At 30.7% G+C, this 19,129-nt stretch overlaps 1 protein-coding gene across 1 annotated transcript in view; it reads left to right on the plus strand.

Annotated features, from left to right (window-relative positions):
- The window catches only part of LOC111621569 (ubiquitin carboxyl-terminal hydrolase 48-like), a 75,531-nt gene continuing 56,402 nt past the window's right edge, over positions 1-19,129 (plus strand). Inside the window, exons 1-4 of the mRNA XM_023363751.1 lie at positions 1-98; positions 9,199-9,248; positions 15,895-15,976; positions 18,300-18,476. Coding sequence (XP_023219519.1) covers positions 18,343-18,476 — 134 coding nt within the window. The 5' untranslated portion in view covers positions 1-98; positions 9,199-9,248; positions 15,895-15,976; positions 18,300-18,342. The remainder of the gene's footprint in view (positions 99-9,198; positions 9,249-15,894; positions 15,977-18,299; positions 18,477-19,129) is intronic.

The raw sequence follows: 19,129 nt of genomic DNA on the forward strand, positions 1-19,129 counted from the left end.
GAATTCTCTTGCGAAGTTGGTCGACATGTTTGAAACTGATTATAAACATCTCTGCAGATTCGAAGTGACGTCTCAGTACTTCTAAACAAGCATTTTTGGTATATTAATTGAAAATTATTTATATTTTTCTATTTTAATACAAGTCAAATATACATTTAATTGCATTTAATTACAGTGACACTTAAATAATGAAAAATTATTATATACAAATGATTTTGATCAATACATCTGGAGTATGAATCACGTTTTTTTTGCATGATTCTTGCAATTCATTCGAAATTGAATGCAAAAATGACATCAATTTCAAAAATTGCAATGCTTAAGTCCCAAATCGGTATGTTTATCATGTGGGAAATTATGTTTTATGTTAAATCATTAATACACATGAAGCTTCTGTACATAATTTGATGCAGAGATCTTGTTTCTAGACTATATTATGTAATAAAGCTTCATTTGTTTTAATTTGTAATTTTTGAAGTGTTTGTAACAAAATATTTGAACTTTTCTCTGTGTAAGAATGTTTTTGTGTGGATTTTTCAATATTATTACTTTCAAAATTATGATATTTGGATTTGTTTTATATTCCCTGAATGCAGATCTTTGTATTTTGAACTTTTTCCTGTTTTAAAATTTTAAAGTCATTGACTGAGGTGCGTTGAATGTTTCTATTAATTTTTGTTTTCCATTTCAGATTTTGTATCATTGCTTTACTAAGCTCATAAACTTTTTTTGAATCATTTAGATCTATTTTTAAAGAACACTGCTTTATATTCATGTTTACAGTTGATTTTTTTACGTTGTTTCTTGCAAAATCCTCATATATCAATTTTGTGTTTTTTTCTCTATCTTTTTTTATTTGATCAATCTACATTTTTTATATTTGTAATTCATTTTTGAACCTGTACAATATGGCATAAGATACATCACGATAATATAAAAGAGAAACTAATTATAAATATTACTAATTTATTTATTTTTTTATATTATCATCAATTAAAAACTTCATAACTGTTTTTAGAGACTGAAATTTACTCAATCTGACATTGCATTTAAGTTGAATTAATCTTTCAATTCTGAAAATCCATTTTTAAAATTGTTTTCAGTAATTTCTCTGTTTTTATATTGTGAATTTTTTGATTATTACAGCAAATTTTTAAGTGTTTTTGTATCATTTAGATTTGTTTTTAGAAGCAGTGTTTTGAAAATGTTTTTAGTGGATCTTTTATTTTCTTTCTCACAAAGCCATTACATTTTGACATACAGTCGACCCCCCTATAAGATAGAGATACGTTCCATTCTTTAGGAATCCGATTTCTTACGAATCCTTCCAATCACAACCCGACACGTATCAAGTTTACGGACTACGGCTGTTTGAAAGATTTTCTTCCATAAAATTAATCGATTTTAGACTAATCCGACTCAACATTTCCAAAATACGTATATTTTTTTTGGGAATAATCCGTATAAACTACGCTATAAATAAAAAATTGTAGGATTACTTACCGAGTGTCACCATTCGACATCGCCATTGCTCAACATTGTTTTCGTCGCGGAACAGCTCAGCAAACCGCGGCCGATTTCTAATAACTTATTTTTCTGCAATAGTTCCTTGAACTTCGGAGACATCATTAATATAAATAATTTTAATCGCCGTTGAATAAGAAATGTTTCTTTCACAAGAAATGTATAAAATTACAGTACTGTATTAGACTTACGGTACCTAATTTACATACTGACAGACGATAGTTAGCGTAAAAATCTCCGTAGCGTGGCGCCACGCTAGACGGCGGAAATTATATATTTAATTATAACAAAGTTACAATAAATTAATATATAATTATATATACAGTACCTAATTTATATATAATTATATGTACAGTACCTAATTTATATATAATTTATATAATACTGTCCAGACGATAGAAATCTCTCCGTAGCGTGGCGCTACGGACGGCGGGAAAGTAGTTCGGCTGCCCGATGACGTTTGAGGTAATTATAGGGAATTTTTACTGTTTTTTACGGATACTGGTCACAATTTTTTCGTAGTTTTACAGGAATCGTAATTATAGGGACCGTAATTATAGGGGGGTTGACTGTATATTCTTTTCTTTGAATTTGATTTGTTGTCTTCTGGGCTTTATTTCAGTTCTGAAACATTCAGCCATAGAATAAGATGTATTTGAATGATACTTTGTAAAAAGTACAAATTATAAATGCTTCTGATAATATTGTTTCAATTAGTTTGTTTTTCTCTTTTTTTATATTGTTATTAAGTTGCCAAATGTTTTTGATTTACTCAGATAAGTAGTTCTCAAACTTTTTAAAGAGAGAGTTATTTTTGTAAAATTCAATTTCACTTTTGTAAATATATTTATTAAAAATTATACTGAATTGTACTTTTTTAGGATGTATTTAATTCTAATACTGAGGTCTTACAGTTTTTGATGTTACATAAATACATTTTGAATAAAACTAAAATAGCATGTAGATATACTTACCAATAAATTAAATCAAATTTTGATGATGAAATAACTACATCATAGTTATAATAATAATAATCTCTTTTATGTACCTCTAGAAAGGTTCTTAATCCACAGTTTGAAAACCACTGATAAGGATCAATTTTTAGTCCATTATTTTAATAGATATCTTTACTTTATTTCTTCCAGAATTATTGTATTTGTACTTGCATTTTATTGTGTTCAAGTGTAGATTTTTCCTCAGTTCTTGAAATTTAAATGTTGAATAAGTCATATAAGAATTGCAATTAAGAAAAAATATAAATTAAAAATGTTTTTAGTGATTCAAACAAAAATGGCACACTTAAACTGGAACTATATAATCAACTAACTGACACCTAAATGCAAATTCCAGCACATAGTAAACAAAGAAAGCTTAATGTTCAAACGTTTTCAGCTGCCTTTTAGAGGCTATCATCAGGAATGAATGCACAAAAAAACACAAAAATAGTTCTATCCTTTGAAAATTTCTTTACTTTGATAGTCAAACTTACATTCAAAACTTACAACAAGATTCATATGGCAAATAGAATTATAACCATGAAGATTTATCACAAACCAACACACATTTTCCTCTTTATACCTGCTTACTCAGCGGACCCTTGGCCTTTTAAGGTCACGGCATTCCGGGCCCTAGTTATAAGGGCTTACTCACATTGTTCGGAGACATCCGATACCTACAACAAACTGGAACACATCAAGTCTACAGCATCTGCCCATGGGTACCGCCATTTATTAATTATCACACTCACTGCCAAACAACAATCTAGGATAGCTAACACCAGTACAGGGTTAATGAGGCAGAGGGTAATCATGTTGTCATATGTTACAAACTGTCCCTACACAAATTTACAATAGAATTGCTAAGGATTTAAACTTGTGCTTAACATATAAGAGAAAACTGAACATTTTTTGGCTTTTAACTAATGCAAAAGACAGTTGGATGACATGAAAGTGTCAGGATGTACCATGTTCCATTGCAGGATGGACGATTCAACAGACGTATATCATACATCAGATCCACGTATAGATCACTTAGAACAGTGTTTTTCAACCTCCTTGAATACATGACCCCTTTACAAGTTAAAAAATTCTGGCGACCCCTAGGGCCATATTAAAACTATATCAGTGATTTTTAAAAACTATGTATTTAATTTTCTTTCTGTTGAGACGAATTATTGTTGATTAATTAAAGTGAAAATTTCAGAAGAATCGACAATAACTTAACACACATAAACTATGAAACTTCCTTTAATTATAACATTCGGCACAGGGAGCTGTTGACATTTTTTTTAAGGATCAGATTTTAATTTCTTTTTTGCAAATCAGCTCAACACTTTTTCTGCTATCATTTTCTGGGGTGGGCCGTAATTCTCTCTGAAATTGTAGTTTTTTTAATGTAGTGTAAGACCTACAAACACTGGTCTTTTTCTTCTACCCATGACCCCCCGTGTAAAACTTCGCGACCCCCCAGGGAGTCGCGACCCACAGGTTGAAAAACACTGACTTAGAATATGCAACCATAAATATGATATGGCCAAGGGGAATTATAATACAGCACTATTGCTACTGAACCCGAGGTTTCTCCCTGTTGGGATGAAGCTACTCTTATACATAAGGTTTTTGACTGGCATGATTTAAGTTTGTTGGAGGCTCTAGAAATTTATGTAGTGGGAATGAAGGGAGATTGCATTAACTCCGACTATATTACATACAGTACCGCAATCATGGAAGTACTATTTAGATTGCCACAGAGTATAATAATAATTTTATTTGTAATTATTTATTTAATTTATGTGATATAAATGTAACAATTTCTGTATTGAACATTGTTTAAATGTTTAAAAATTGGAATGCAGTGAGGTTTGAAAGTCAGAAATTTTCAAAGGTTAGAACTGTTTTTGTGTTTTTTGTGCATTCATTCCTGATGAGGGCCTCTAACAGATGGTCGAAAACATTTGAACATCAAGATTTCTTTGTTTATTATGTACTGGAATTCACATTTAGGTGTCAGTTAGTTGTTTTTAGTGATTTGTTATTTTATTTTTCAAACACTATGTTGTTTTGATAACTTATTAAATGCTTTTTGGATCATTTACGACCATTTTTAGGGTATAATAAGTTGTGTTTCAAATTTATATGGACATGAAAAAATTAAAGTGAAACCCAAATTTGCTGCATTAAGTGACAAATGTTTTATTAAAAATAATATGGATTTACATGGTTCCACACTGCAAAATAAGAATTTTAATCAAACATTAACATTTTGTCACTGAAAATAATATTTTTGAACATTTTGTACAAAAAAACTGTTACATATTTATCTGGACAGGCACTCATTTCGTGACTTAAATAGAATATTGTTTAGTTTCAAGCATTGAAATATGCAAATTAGCTTACATATCTAATTGTAATACAAATTCTTTATGTTGTTCAAAGTTCTAAAATGGGTAGAACAAAAATTTATCTGATTATGAAAAAGGGCAGATTGATGCCTATAAATCACAAGGCATGTCAATAAGAGAAATTGCAGCATATATAAATCGTCCAAAATCAACTGTTGATGATTATTTATCAAAAAGACGTGGCAAGGATGTACCAAAATTCAAGACAGGTCCAAAACCCAAGCTTATACCTTGAGATTGAAGACAAATCATCAAGGTTTGCTCCACAAAATAAACATCAGTAAGAAAAATAAAACAAGAATTAGACTTACCGTGTAGCAGCACAACAGTGTGGAGAGTTTTAAATAAACCTCCAATGTTAAAATTCAAAAAAAAAGCTGTAATGCCACCACTTTCATTAAAGCACAGAAGTGACAGACTTGATTGGGCACAAAAACACATGACATGGTCCAAAGAATGGATTGAAGTTTTGTTTAGTGATGAAAAAAAAATTCAACTTAGATGGTCCAGATGGTTGGAAGTATTATTGGCATGAGGATTTAAGAACCTAAAAGCAAATATTTTCAAAATGCCAAGTGGGTGCAGGATCAATAATGGTGTGGGGTGCATTTGGATTCAATGGAACAACAGATTTAGCATTTATAACTCAAACAATGAATTCAGAGAAGTATCAAGGCATTTATTGGAAGCTGGACCAAATTGGATCTTTCAACAAGATAATGCCCCTGTGCATGCCTCTAAATCAACAAAAATGTGGTTTAAACGTAAAAATATTAATCTTATGACATGGCCTGCTAGAAGCCCTGATCTGAATCCGATGGAAAATCTTTGGAGGATAATGGTTTGTACAGTTTATGCCAATGGAAAGCAGTTTTCCACAATTCATGATTTGAAGGCAACAATTTCAGATGCTTGGGACAAACTTAAGATTGAATTCCTTCAGAATCTAATTGAAACAATGCTTAATCGAGTATTTAATGCAATTAAGTTAAATGGTGGTTACATTGGCCATTAAATTGTAAGAAAACTATGCAATTTCAAACCTGTCCAGATAAATATGTAACAGTTTTTTGTACAAAATTTTCAAAAATATTATTTTCAGTGACAAAATGTTAATATTTGATTAAAATTCTTATTTTGCAGTGTGGAAACATGTAAATCCATATTATTTTTAATAAAACATTTGTCGATTAATGCAGCAAATTTGAGTTTCACTTTAATTTTTTCGTGTCTGTATAAATTTGAAACGCACCTTATTTAAAATGATGAATGTGACTATACTTCCTGATAATGATTAAATAAAAATTATAATGATTCTTAAAATTGTGGTGATTCATTCTTGATTGAACTGCTAACTGAAGAAACAAGATTAATAAACGTTAAAGTACAGTAGAACTCTGATTATTCAAATTGATTCATGACAGATGATTCAAATAATTGGATTATTGAAAAACCTGAACATATTTTATATCCACAGAGAATGCCATGATTAAAAACAGTTTTTGGTAATTTTCTTTTCTGCTTTTTCTTGAACAAATTAATTATTTCTTTTTAACCACTATTGTCAGATAACATTTTGGTTTATTTAGCATTGTAAATATTTTAATAATATACACACCAATCAAAACCCAATATTAAGCAAATATACTCCTACAACTGCCATAAATGATCAGGCTAAATTTGGATATAATGATTATAATGATTATAATCATTATATCCAAATTTAGCCTGATCATTTATGGCAGTTGTGAAAGTATAAATATTTTAATGTCTATAAAAAAAAGAACAGGTTTGAAAATCAAACAACACACAGCTGAACACTGACATGCAACAACAACTGAGAACAGACTGGAATGGACAGGAATAATAATCATGCAGATTAACTCAGTGAATAGAGGAAATATGTCAAAAATGAAGCTTTCATTTTTTGGTTGTGGTGATTCAATTAATTGGCAGTTTGGATAATTTGAATTCAAATAACCAGTGTTCTATTATATTCTTGGAATTTGGGTTTTTTTTTTTTTGCATTTTTGTATATGTAATATGTTTTATATTTTGGGGTACCATTTCACATGGTTTGTATTTATTAATGAATGTTAGAATATTATTTAATGTTTGAATATTTCTTTCTAAAATGCCAAATGAACTTCCAAATTATTAATCAAGATATAATGCAATTCAGCAGTTTGTTTGGCATTTCTAATTCAATTGGGTTGATATATATGTTATATATTTGTTCTTTTCCATGAGTTCTTTGAATTTTAATATTTAAAAGTTTTTAGTGTTCCAGTTCTGTTTAGTTTGTATCATTCTATTTTTCTATGTTCTCCTATAAGGTGTTTTGAGCACCTTCTTCAGGTGTTCAAAAGAGCAAGACTGAAAATATTAACATCATTTAAGTTTCATTGCTGGATTTACAAAGATTTTTGTTATTTGTGGAATTTGATTTATTTCTATGTAACATATTATAATTTTCAATGGGTTTTTTTTTCTGGAAAAATTTTTCTATAAGTTATCTAGTAACATTAAAGTAATAACTCATAATTATTAGAAATAAACTTTTGTATACAATCAAACCTTGATATTCAAAAAAGTTGTATTGAAGTACAGTAATACCCCGAACTTACGTGATAGGTGGGACCGAACAATAACCGTGTAAGTCGAATTCACGTAAGTCATGGTATAATTTCGCATATAAATACATACAAATAATTTTTAATTGCGGCCAAAGACTAAAGAAAACAATAATTTAGAAAAAAAATGTTTAATAAAATCTTAGATAATACATATGTATAACAAATTAGGCCTATATTATTTTACAATTTTTCCCATTTACTTGATTATTACGCCATAATTTTAACATTGTTTCCATCTCAGCGATAATACTGTGATGTTTACGAATGAAACTTTAATCTAAACATTGAGCATTTTTCGCAGCTTCAAGAATTTTTTCTTTACCTTTTATAATTGTTCTGACCGTCGATTACGGCAGATCAAACTTCTTTGCCAATTCACAAATTTTCATTTTTGTATCAAAGTCTTTAATAAGTTAACTTTTCATTCCAAAGATAAAGTTTTTTTTTTTTTTTTTTTTTTTTTTGTTTGATGCAGAAGGATCAGTTCTACTTCCTTTGGATGACATAGTAGAGTCTCTCGAGTATCCATAGATATAACAAACACAGAAATAAATAACGCAAAATAAATTGTAGCTATATGTCGATTCCGCGCAACACGTCCAAACATGTAAGCTGAACAATAGTGCGAGGGAGTGAGTAATCAAGAGTCGAGTGGCGCTCAAACAAAAGACAAATTGACGAGATTTGAAAATCACGTAACTCTGGGTTTGCATAAGTCGGGGTAGCGTAAGTCGAGGTATTACTGTACTGTACATGGTAGGAGCCAAAAATTTCTGGCCTAATTATGTTTTAGATGTTATAGATATAAAACAATGATGTCATTTTTCAATAGTCTTGTTGCAGTTAATACACTTAATACATCTTAGAATTAGCATTTCAATATCACTGAAAAAATAATCTACAGTTTTGTCTGCAAAATGCTTATAAACTGCCTCCTGCAACTTTTCATCACTTTTTTGAGTTTTGGAAACAGATAATAATCACTAGGAGTCATGTCTGGGCTGTAGTGTGGATGGTCAAGCTCCTTGAACCCATACTCTTTCACACAGCCTTGGCAATGGCAGCTATGTGCACTGGCACATTGTCCTGCAAGAGGCAAATATGATGCAAATTAATGCAACAAGTTTAACTAAAATGAATATTTCCAAGTGACTTACACAAATTGGAGGGAAAAACTGTTTTATTAGTCCATATACATATGGCACTAACTGATACTATTATTATTTTATTCCTACCACATCTAAAATATAATTAGGCTGGAAACTTTTGATATCTACCTCATATTAATGTCAAACTGTTTTTAGTGAATTGTGTTTAGATTGATTGCTTTTAAACATGCTAGCTGAAAATATTTGGCAATGAATAAATATTTGCACCATTTAGAATAATTTAATGTGTTTTTAATTTTGTGGATTAAATGATTTAAAAAAAAATTAGAGCAGACATATGTTACATATTACTTTTGTACCTTTTTTCCTATATTTTCTCAATTGGTTGAATTTTATCAATATTTAATCAAAACAAATGTTTTAGGCCTGATTGATAAGCTTTTGTCAGGTTTTTAGAGATTCTATTTCTAGAATTATTTGATATAATTGTATTTTTTAAATCATAACAGTTTTTTTTATTTGTTTTCAGGCTGAAAACATTTATTTTGATTAAATTGAATTGCTGGAAAAGTGTGAAAGGTATGTTTAGTGTCTTAATCCTTCTCTCTCATAAAATGCAAAAAAACTCAAAGTATTTCACCATTGTGTTATATACATGTTTTTATGTGGCTTTTATTTATATTTTACAAAAGAGAAGATAGTTCTTATAGTTTTTTGCATTGCTTTTGTAAATTTTTGAGAAATAAATAAATATTTCATATCAGTTCAATAAAACTCAAACATGCTTTGTATATTATATTCACTTCAAGGTACTAGAACACAAATATTTATAACTGTTTACATTTGCTAAATTTCAATTGCAAACTGTTAGAATTAATTTTATCCTGATGATGTAGGTTATTTTGTAAATGAATAAGATAGAATCAAGATTTACATGTGTGTGCCACATCTAACAAGAGTCCAAAATTATAGGAAAGTTTGAAATTTATTAAAATTTACCCTCTGTTTACCCCTAGAAAATGGATTATAACTTGCTGATTAACATAAAAGATCACAATCTTAGAAATGCTTTGAATATTTTTAAAAATTTTGTAATCTGTCCAAAATTCCAAATTTTATTTTGAACTTGCATAATTTTTTATTAGTTCAATTGAGAAATGTGTGTGGAAACTTATTGAAAATATGAGAAAAAAAATGAGCTTTATTATTGAATGAGCAAAGTAACAATTATCTTGACATTACAATAGCATTTATAAAGTGCTATTTCAGCATATTATTAATTATTATAATTACAATTAATTATAATTATTACAGAATATTATTCAATTTTGAAATTTAAATTTCATTTCTAATAAAACAAATTCTTTGTTATAAGTTCATTAAAAAGTCTATTTAGTTTAAGATACACTGATTTTGTGTTTTTTTTTTTAATTAAAATTTTTATGGTTTAACTTTAACATTTCAGATAAGTTATTTTAACTAGTTTATATTGTTGAAGCATGCAATTACATCTAGGCCTATAATTTTGCTTCAACATAATATTTTGGTTTTAAAGTTAATTTGCATATTTTGAAAGTTATAGAGATTCTTAATTTATTATAGCATCTTATGATGACTTTACTATTTAATATTCAAAAACTATATTTTTTTCTAATTTTGTAAATGTGTTTTTTGAAACTTGATGCTTAAAACTGGAAAAAATAACTTTATGACTATAAAACATAAAGAAACTCAAAAGGGTTAAAGAAGTTGAGATATTTATTCAGGTTAAAAATAAAAACATAAACTGTATATATACCTTAAATTATATATACCTTATGTATTTTAAAATATATATGTTTTTATTTTTAGTTTTGCTTTGTACTTGATGCACAAATACTGTTATATTTTATTTTCATGTTTATAATTTAAAAATATCTGTTAATTCGTTTTAAAAAATGTTTGAATTTGCAGCATTGACCAGTTACACATCATCAAGTCATCATCATCATGTTCTAACACTATTGAACCATGTTAATCAAAGCTTTTCATCCTTCTTGTTATCCCACAATTATCTTTTTTCATCTTTCTGCTTTTTTCATATTCTGTCTCTGTTGTCTTTAATGTAGTCTCTGAATCTACATTTTTTTAACTTAAAAGAACTGTACACTACTTTGTTGATGTAGCATACTTTTTTCTTCAAAACTTTATTATTTTGCTATAATTATTTCTATAGTAATATAAAAAAAATTTTTATAAATGAGTTACATGAACAGCATGTAGCATGTCTGCTATACATTGACATATGGTGTGGCCAAACTTTTATCCCTTAGGGGCTACTTTTTTGGTAAAATATAGTCTGCGGGCGACTATGAATATGGGCAAACAATTTTAGGATTTTTATATGCGCATGCGTTAACATTCATTTGCATTGTTCATCAGGATAAATACAAATAGTATGGGTATATTGCACAGACAGTCTATTATTGTAAGAATAAATTATCAAATTAAGATTTTTAAACATTAATTTAAGTGAAAGAAAATTGTTCAACTTTAGCTTCATGGACTATTTTCAAAACTTTGCGGTTGACCGGTCGACCGCGGTCTACATGTTGGCCATCCCTGACATATAGGATAGCTCAAAAGTCTGTTAACTATTGTAAAGACTAAATTAATGTCTTATTCAATTACTTTGTACTATTTCAAAATTTGTAAGTAGTGAAGTCTGTGAACTTTATAAAAGAAGACTTAAATTTTGCAAATATGTCTGGAATATCAAGTAAGACATGGTTAACCAACTTTTGGACCATTTTGTATATAAATAAATATTACATTATTATTAAAGTATAAAATTGTAAGAAAATTAAGCTTTCTTGGAGTGAAAAATCTTCAAATTTTTAAAATTCAAAAATTTTCAAATCTTTTTAAACCTTTTTTTCATTATCTTAATGAGCAAAACTTGAAAGCATTTTTCATAATTGTTATAATTGAGGTTTTATTGGAGTTTTGGCGTGTTCTGAACCCTAAAATAAAGAAAACTGAAATATATGTTTGTGATTTTTATATAAAATGGCATTTAAAAATCTCAGCAAATTTAAATCTGTCTTTAGCTTACTTTGTGAATAATTGAAATGAATTAGAATTATTCAATATCACTGAAACATGCATTTTAGTGATCTATTACATTTTAAATGCTTCAGTAATGATAACAGAAAATCTTAAACTGTCCTTCATTTGTATTAGAACTATTGTGAGCTGATTGATGACCTAGTCAGTGGCATAGCTAGGATTTGTGCTGCCTAGAGTAGTTCTTGAGTTTGCCACCTCCATGAAAACAATATAATATGCATCAAACATACTTAGATAAAAATTGAAAAAATGTATAGCCACAGGGAAAAACCTTTGAAAAAATTAGAATTTGTTATTAATTAAAGGCAATTACTTATAAATAATAAGTAATAATATAAAATTTATTTTTTAATAACATGTCTAGGAGTCACCAAATTAAAAATAATGGGCATCGCGAGGGACTACGCATGGAAGGACATGCAAATGCGAGCTATCGAAACGTACAATGAGTTCAAAAAACAAATGACGCGGCGATTTGAAAGAGAACCCTATTCTCTCAGACTCCAAAATTTCCATGCATGCATACAAAAACACGACGAGGATGTTCAAACAAACATACACAGTGCGGTTGCAAAGCCTAGTAACGGAAACAATAATCGAGCAGACAGGGGCTGATGCTCGGGAAACCGAAATAATCAAGCGATGTCAAGCTAGAGAGCGAGACGAGAGACTACTCGCCCAATTTTTAACCGGTCTGAATGCTAAAATTAAGGGTAGAGTATTGTCCCGAGAACCGGACACATTTGACAAAGCAATCAAAGCTGCCTTAGCGAAGAAACGATAATACAATTAACGGAAACCTCTTCTAGAGGAATAATTAGAACAGTAGCTAATCCCAAACATACGAATAATAACCTAAAAGCCACAATAGCGAACTTACAAAGACAATTAAACAAACTGAAACTTAGAAATGAAAATATGTGGCGGAGAGGAATACAATCGGCGAATAGAGGAAGATCATACTATCCCCCATCAGAACGGCATGGTTATCCTCGAACAAATTCATATGTCGGAGGAGCACGAAGCAAAAAGCAACCATACCGATCGAACGATAGAGCAGGGGAACAAACAAACGAATTTCGATTCAGACATCCTTCACGCCAACCCCATGTCCAACCGTACGATCAAATTAGGAAAGTAAACAGACGACTGATTAGAGACACACACTCCTCACCCTCAATCTACTCACACCCTCGGAACCAAAGATATTTTAGAAGGAACAATAGAAACTGGGGAAACAGCAAAGAAAACTTCCAGCGGAAACCGTACAAAATGAAAATCTCCCGATAGTACGAAACGAAAGAGTTTCAAAGGAATAAAAAAGGAGAGGAAGAACCGACACTTTACTGCCACATTAACGGCGGGAACTCGCAACTAGCCGTAGACACAGGCTCGGAAGTAACGTTGCTGTTGAGGTCTCTAGTGAACCGAATAGGGAAAATAACCCGAATAACAAACAGAAAAGAAATACCATTCTGAAGTGTTACCGGACATCAAATCTACCCGCATGGGAAAGGCGAATTCCAGTTCGACATAGGTCCACTACAATTCAACTTCACATGCTATGTAGTCGACGATCGAATCACCTATTCATTCGACGGACTAATGGGAAGAGACTTAATAACAGACTTAAATTTTGGAATAAATTTAGCGGATGAAACGATAATATTTCCGGATGGAAGAGGAATAAGCTTTCGAGAATCTTACGAACCTCGAAAGGAAGATACACAACTTCCCCTAAAAAGAATTTCTACCGACCTGAAAACTGTTTGGGTGGTTTGATTCTGAGAAAGGAGAGAAGAAGGAAAGAAACGGAACAAACAGCGACTACCCCAACCCCACAAAACTCAACTCAACCAAACTCAACCCCAAACCGGGATAGAACCCAGGATCAAACAAACAATCTTCCCCTCTCAAATTAACGAACTTTCAACTTCTCCGATAAAAGAAAGACCTTCTTTACGTAAAATTACCCCGCCGACTTCAGAAACAAGAAACAATTCGGGAATTGAAGCGAATCAAAATCAACCGAACACAACTCAGTCAATAGAAAAACATCCAGACCCCAATCCGATAAAACGTCTCAATTACTTACAAAAAATTATAACAATTATTTTCCTTATGATAATGACCATTTTAAGTGTTCCATTTTTACCCGCAATCCTTTTTCCTAAACAATGAACAACAACATTAGAGCAAGGAACACGAAACAACACATCAACCCCAAAACAATATTCATGGCGAAGTCGCATACCTGTTAGAAGCCCAGTTTCACTCTTGCAAGCAAACAAACAAAAAACAAAAGAAAGAAAAAGGTAAAAACCCGAGAGAGAGCCATGATCACAATGAATTGTAAAACTTACAACTTAATCACGACGTGTCAATAACTTCCGCAACGGAAATAATACTGTGACGCGATATAGAAAAAAAACGAGAGAGAGCCGGAACAACTTTGTTAACTCATCTTTAAAGAAAAAAAATCCAGCTTGCTCGTCGAGAACAAGCTCGATTTTAGAAAGTCCACGGTGATGTGAGGGCCAGGATTTAAGAGGGCCGAGATTTGAATAGTTATATTATTTTTTGTTCATTCATTTACGTTTTGTTTCAAACCAAACCGATTTTTTTAAAGTTAGGGTTAACACAAAAAGGGAAAAACAACCGACAAATTTTCTCATAAAAATCTCTCATAAAACCTCCATTCCCACGACAATACTTCCCTGTAGAAGATGAGTTAACTGTTGTGTCATAAGTTTGTCACTTCGCCCACCATTGGTCAAAGAAGATAATCACCTGTGACGTACATGGGGAAATCTCGAAAAGAGAGCCCCCATATAAAAGACAAGTAGGATGACGACACAAGGGGGAGAAAAGTTATTTTCTATACTGTGTGTGTGTGTGTGTGGATTACCCGCCTCTCGTCGCCGTCTTCAACAGACTTTGAACTTTGACTGATTTGAACTTTGGACTATATTCCGAACCCAGGAGAACAAGAAACTACATCCACGGTTTAACTCGAGGTATTTATTCTACTCGCAATGATATGTAAGCTCTCTCTTGCTATTCGACTATTCCAAACTTGCGGTTAGGATCACGACTAATTTATAATTTGCCCGCTACTTATGAACTATACGGATGGAACCCCCGAGAGGGATTTGTATTCCAAGAATTTACTATGAAAAAAATGTATACTAATAAATGGGTATTTTGTTAACGAACTTGGATTGGTGTGCATTTCTTCCGACATTTTCCACTCCATACTGAACCCGAAGTCCTCGACGAGATCGCTCATGATAATTTCCCCATCAAATTGACCGCGTATCTATCTGCGATAAATTGATAGATTGGTGTCAGATCCTGACGGGTGAAAGAATCTAATGATCCTTTCCCCTAACCCTTTTTCTCCCATCCTTTAGACAAGCGAGACCGGACCTCAAGTCTTGAGTCGAGTAAGAGGTAGGAGAGTGAAGAACTCGTAAACATCCTACCCCCGATTAGTCTAACAACTCTCAAACAACAGCTAATTTCTGAAGGAGGAGTAATCTGATAAAAAATGATATGACACCATTTTTTATCAGAACTGTTGAATCTCTTAAACTTATTCAGATACTTTTATATTCTAAAATCCCATTTGTGAGACAATGTTCTAATATTCTAATACCTCCTTTCCAGAAAGGACCAAAGAGAGCTTTTTTCTGTCTGTTTGGTTTAATAAGCATTTACATTGTATTATATATATATAAATCAGTTGGTTAATGTGATGACAAAATGAAACATTATTAATTCTATAATTCTAGAACAATATCAAATTAATGATGATAAATTAAGCAAAGAGTAATAAATAAAACACACAAAAAAAGTATTAATGGCTAAATTATTATAAAAATTATAATTTTGTTGAGAATAAGAATAAGAAATGATTTTGTAACATAAGTTTGTTATTAATCTTGAATAAACATAATGTATATATTACAATTTGTAGTTACAGATTATTTCTAAAAGTATTACATGTTACAAAGATATTACATGATTGAAAAGTTAATTTATAATATATTTTTTTAACTTTTAGTAAAATAATTTATTAACTATTTGTAATATATTTTTAAATTATATTTTTCAGAAATTACATAGAAAATACAGGAAAGATATCAAAAGTAAACAGATAATATGTGAAGTTTGCATTTGTTGCAATGACTTTAAAGGTATGAGAAAATAAATTTTTTAACTGTATTTGATTTATTATTGATTATGTAAATCTTTAATTTGAATAATATTTTAAAAAATTACAATTATACCAGATAATGAAATGAAAGTAGAAGTTGCAAATAATACAAGGAATTTGTACTTTCAGTATCACTGAACTCCTCAATGAAATTTTTTGAGTACTAATTTTGTTTGTTCCTCCTGTATATGTTGAATATACTGGGTGATCAAAGAAAACACTTACTTGTGAGAAGTATAGTGAAGAGTTTGTTTGGTAAGGCCACCAAAAAATGTACGGTAGACCCCCCTATAATGCGTAGATATGTTCCACGTTATAAGAATTTCACATTGTAGGAATCCTTAAATACATGAGCCAATTACAGCCTGACACGTGTGAAGTTTACGGACTACGGCTGTTTGAAAGGTTTTCTTCCATAAAATTAATCAATTCTAGACTAATTTGACTCAACATTTCCAAAACACGTGTAATTTTTTGGGAATAATCCATATAAACTATGCTATAAACAAAAAATTGTAGGATTACTTACCGAGTGTGCACCATTTGACGTCGCCATTGCTTAAACTTGTTTTCGTCGTGGAGCAGCGCACCAAATGGCAGCCGCAATTTCTGATAAGTTATTTTTTTGTGAAAAATTCGTTGAACTTTGGAGACATCATTAATATAAATTAATTTTTATGGCCATTGAATAAGAAATGTTTCTTTCACAAGAAATGTATAAAATTACAGTGCTGTATTAGACTTATGGTACCTAATTTACATACTGTACAGACAATAGTAAACTCAACTTAACCGCCTAAACTCTCTGTAGTATGGCGCTAGGTGGCGGAAAGTATATATATATATATATATATATATATAGCTANTACAGTACCGAATTTATATATAATTAATATATAATTATATGTACAGTACCTAATTTATATATAATTTATATATAATACTGTACAGACGATAATAAACTCAATTTACCTGCCTAAACTCTCCGTAGCGTGGCGCTGGACGGCGGAAAGTAGTTTGGCTGCTCGTCCACTATTGGTCCAGATTCGATTAATCCTGTCATGATACGAGTTGGCGACAATGTTTTACAAGTCCCTTTTAGTGTCCTTATACGAATACTGTCGCAATTTTTTTGCCATGTTATAGGAATCTCCATTATAGGAACCCATGTTATAGGGGGGTCTACTGTATTTTAATGAAAACCAGAAAATGGATCAAATTGAGACATGTAATAGGCCATGTGTATCCTTAGGCACTATGCTGTACCCTCTTGTAATATATAATTACATATATTAAACCTATTATAACTTAATTAGTTCTTGGAAAGACAATATTAAGTGAACTGTTTTAAATCAAACGCTGATTTTTCATAAATTTACTGCCATAAATTAAGATTCTATTTTTCAAAATATGAAGCATGTTCAGAAAGTAAGTGTACTGTGACCATAATGGGCTGTGGTATTTTGTTTTTTTGAGGGTTGGCAACACTAAGTGGTAGAGAGAGATCTCCTGACAGAGTGAGCATCACAGGAACATGGTAGTACGTAAACTCACATAGTAGTGTCCAGTTGTGTGAAAGATGTTGGTAAGAAATCCCACCAAGTGCGAGCCACGTGCTGTCATCCACTTCCTACTCACGGAAGGAATAACATCTACCAAAATTTTTTTGTGAATCAAAACAGTTTATGGTGAAGGTGATATGAACAGAGCGAGTGTGTTTAAGTGGTATAGGAAGTTTAGTGGAGGCAGAACAAATGTTCATGATGAACAGAGGAGTGGAAGACCTTCCATTTTGACTGATGAGTTGCTGCAAAAAATCGAGGAAACTGTTTGTGAAGACCGCCGATTGACAGTGAATGAAATTTCTGTGATGTTTCCACAACTCTCCAGAACTATCTTAATACGAGAAACTCACGAACACTGGCAGGAGAGTTCTTTGAGGAGGGCATAAAGAAACTTGTGCCATGGCTCACCACATGCATTGAACAGAATGGCAATTATGTGGAAAAATAGTCAACAAGTGTATCAGCAATATCCTGTAATTTTTTTCAAATACACTTTTTCTAAAAAAATATAAAAATCTAGTTCACTTACTTTCTGAACATGCCTTGTATATTTTTAATTACCTAAAACTACACAAAGATGGCTAACCAAAGAAAAAATATGGCATTTGTGATAGAATTTTTATACCAACTATAAAAGTGCCCACAAGTGGAGTCTACTGTGTTTCATTAATTTTATATATCCATTAAGAATATTGAGATTTGGTTTCTTATATATATATTTTTTATTTTATTTTCTAGATGAAATTTTAATGTTCATTTTGTTACATTACACCTCAATATCATGCCTACTAAACAACAGTTAGATAAAGCTGCTTGGGAATGGGCTGAAAAATTTGAACCATCTGAATTAACTCAACAGCATATTGAAACAGCATACAGGGTAAAATTAAAACCATGTAAACCAAATTCCTGCAGGTATATATTTTAGAATGTAATATTTTATTAAGTTATTAGGGAAAAAAAAATCAGTTTTTGCATTTTTTAGCATTGAATATGGCAGATATTTCTTGAATATAACACAAACAAAAATTTGAATATATTAGAATGATGATTATCTGAATCTTAGTTATTCAAATTGCCATTTAACTAAATCACTGCAACTGAGTATTCAAGCTTATTTGAGGTATATGATAATGACAACTGAAATGGAAATAATGACAGTTTACACTGTCATTATTTCCATTTCAGTTGTCATTATCATATGTCAACATTTAGTGTTATGTTTTGTTTCATTTTCAAACTCATTCTACTTTTATGGTTGTTAAAATATTTATCATGTCAAATAAACTGAAATATGTTGACTTATAATGATGGCCAGAATGGAAGTAATTTATTGAAAAAGAGTAGGTTGAGAAGAAAATTACCAAAACTGATTTTTATCATTCTGGTAGTACATTACAATAATGTACTTTATTGATATGAATATTTTACTATCTTTCCCTTAATCCTAACATCCAAATTTTTGATTTTCTTGAATATGATCAATTTGACACTTACTGTCCTATCATATTATGTATATAATATCATAAGGGAAGATTATATATAAAAAGACAAAATTTATGTGGGAA

Source organism: Centruroides sculpturatus, unplaced genomic scaffold, assembly GCF_000671375.1.
Source record: "Centruroides sculpturatus isolate CEXI.00-Female unplaced genomic scaffold, Cexi_2.0 scaffold299, whole genome shotgun sequence".
In the NCBI taxonomy this organism is placed as follows: Eukaryota; Metazoa; Arthropoda; class Arachnida; order Scorpiones; family Buthidae; genus Centruroides; species Centruroides sculpturatus.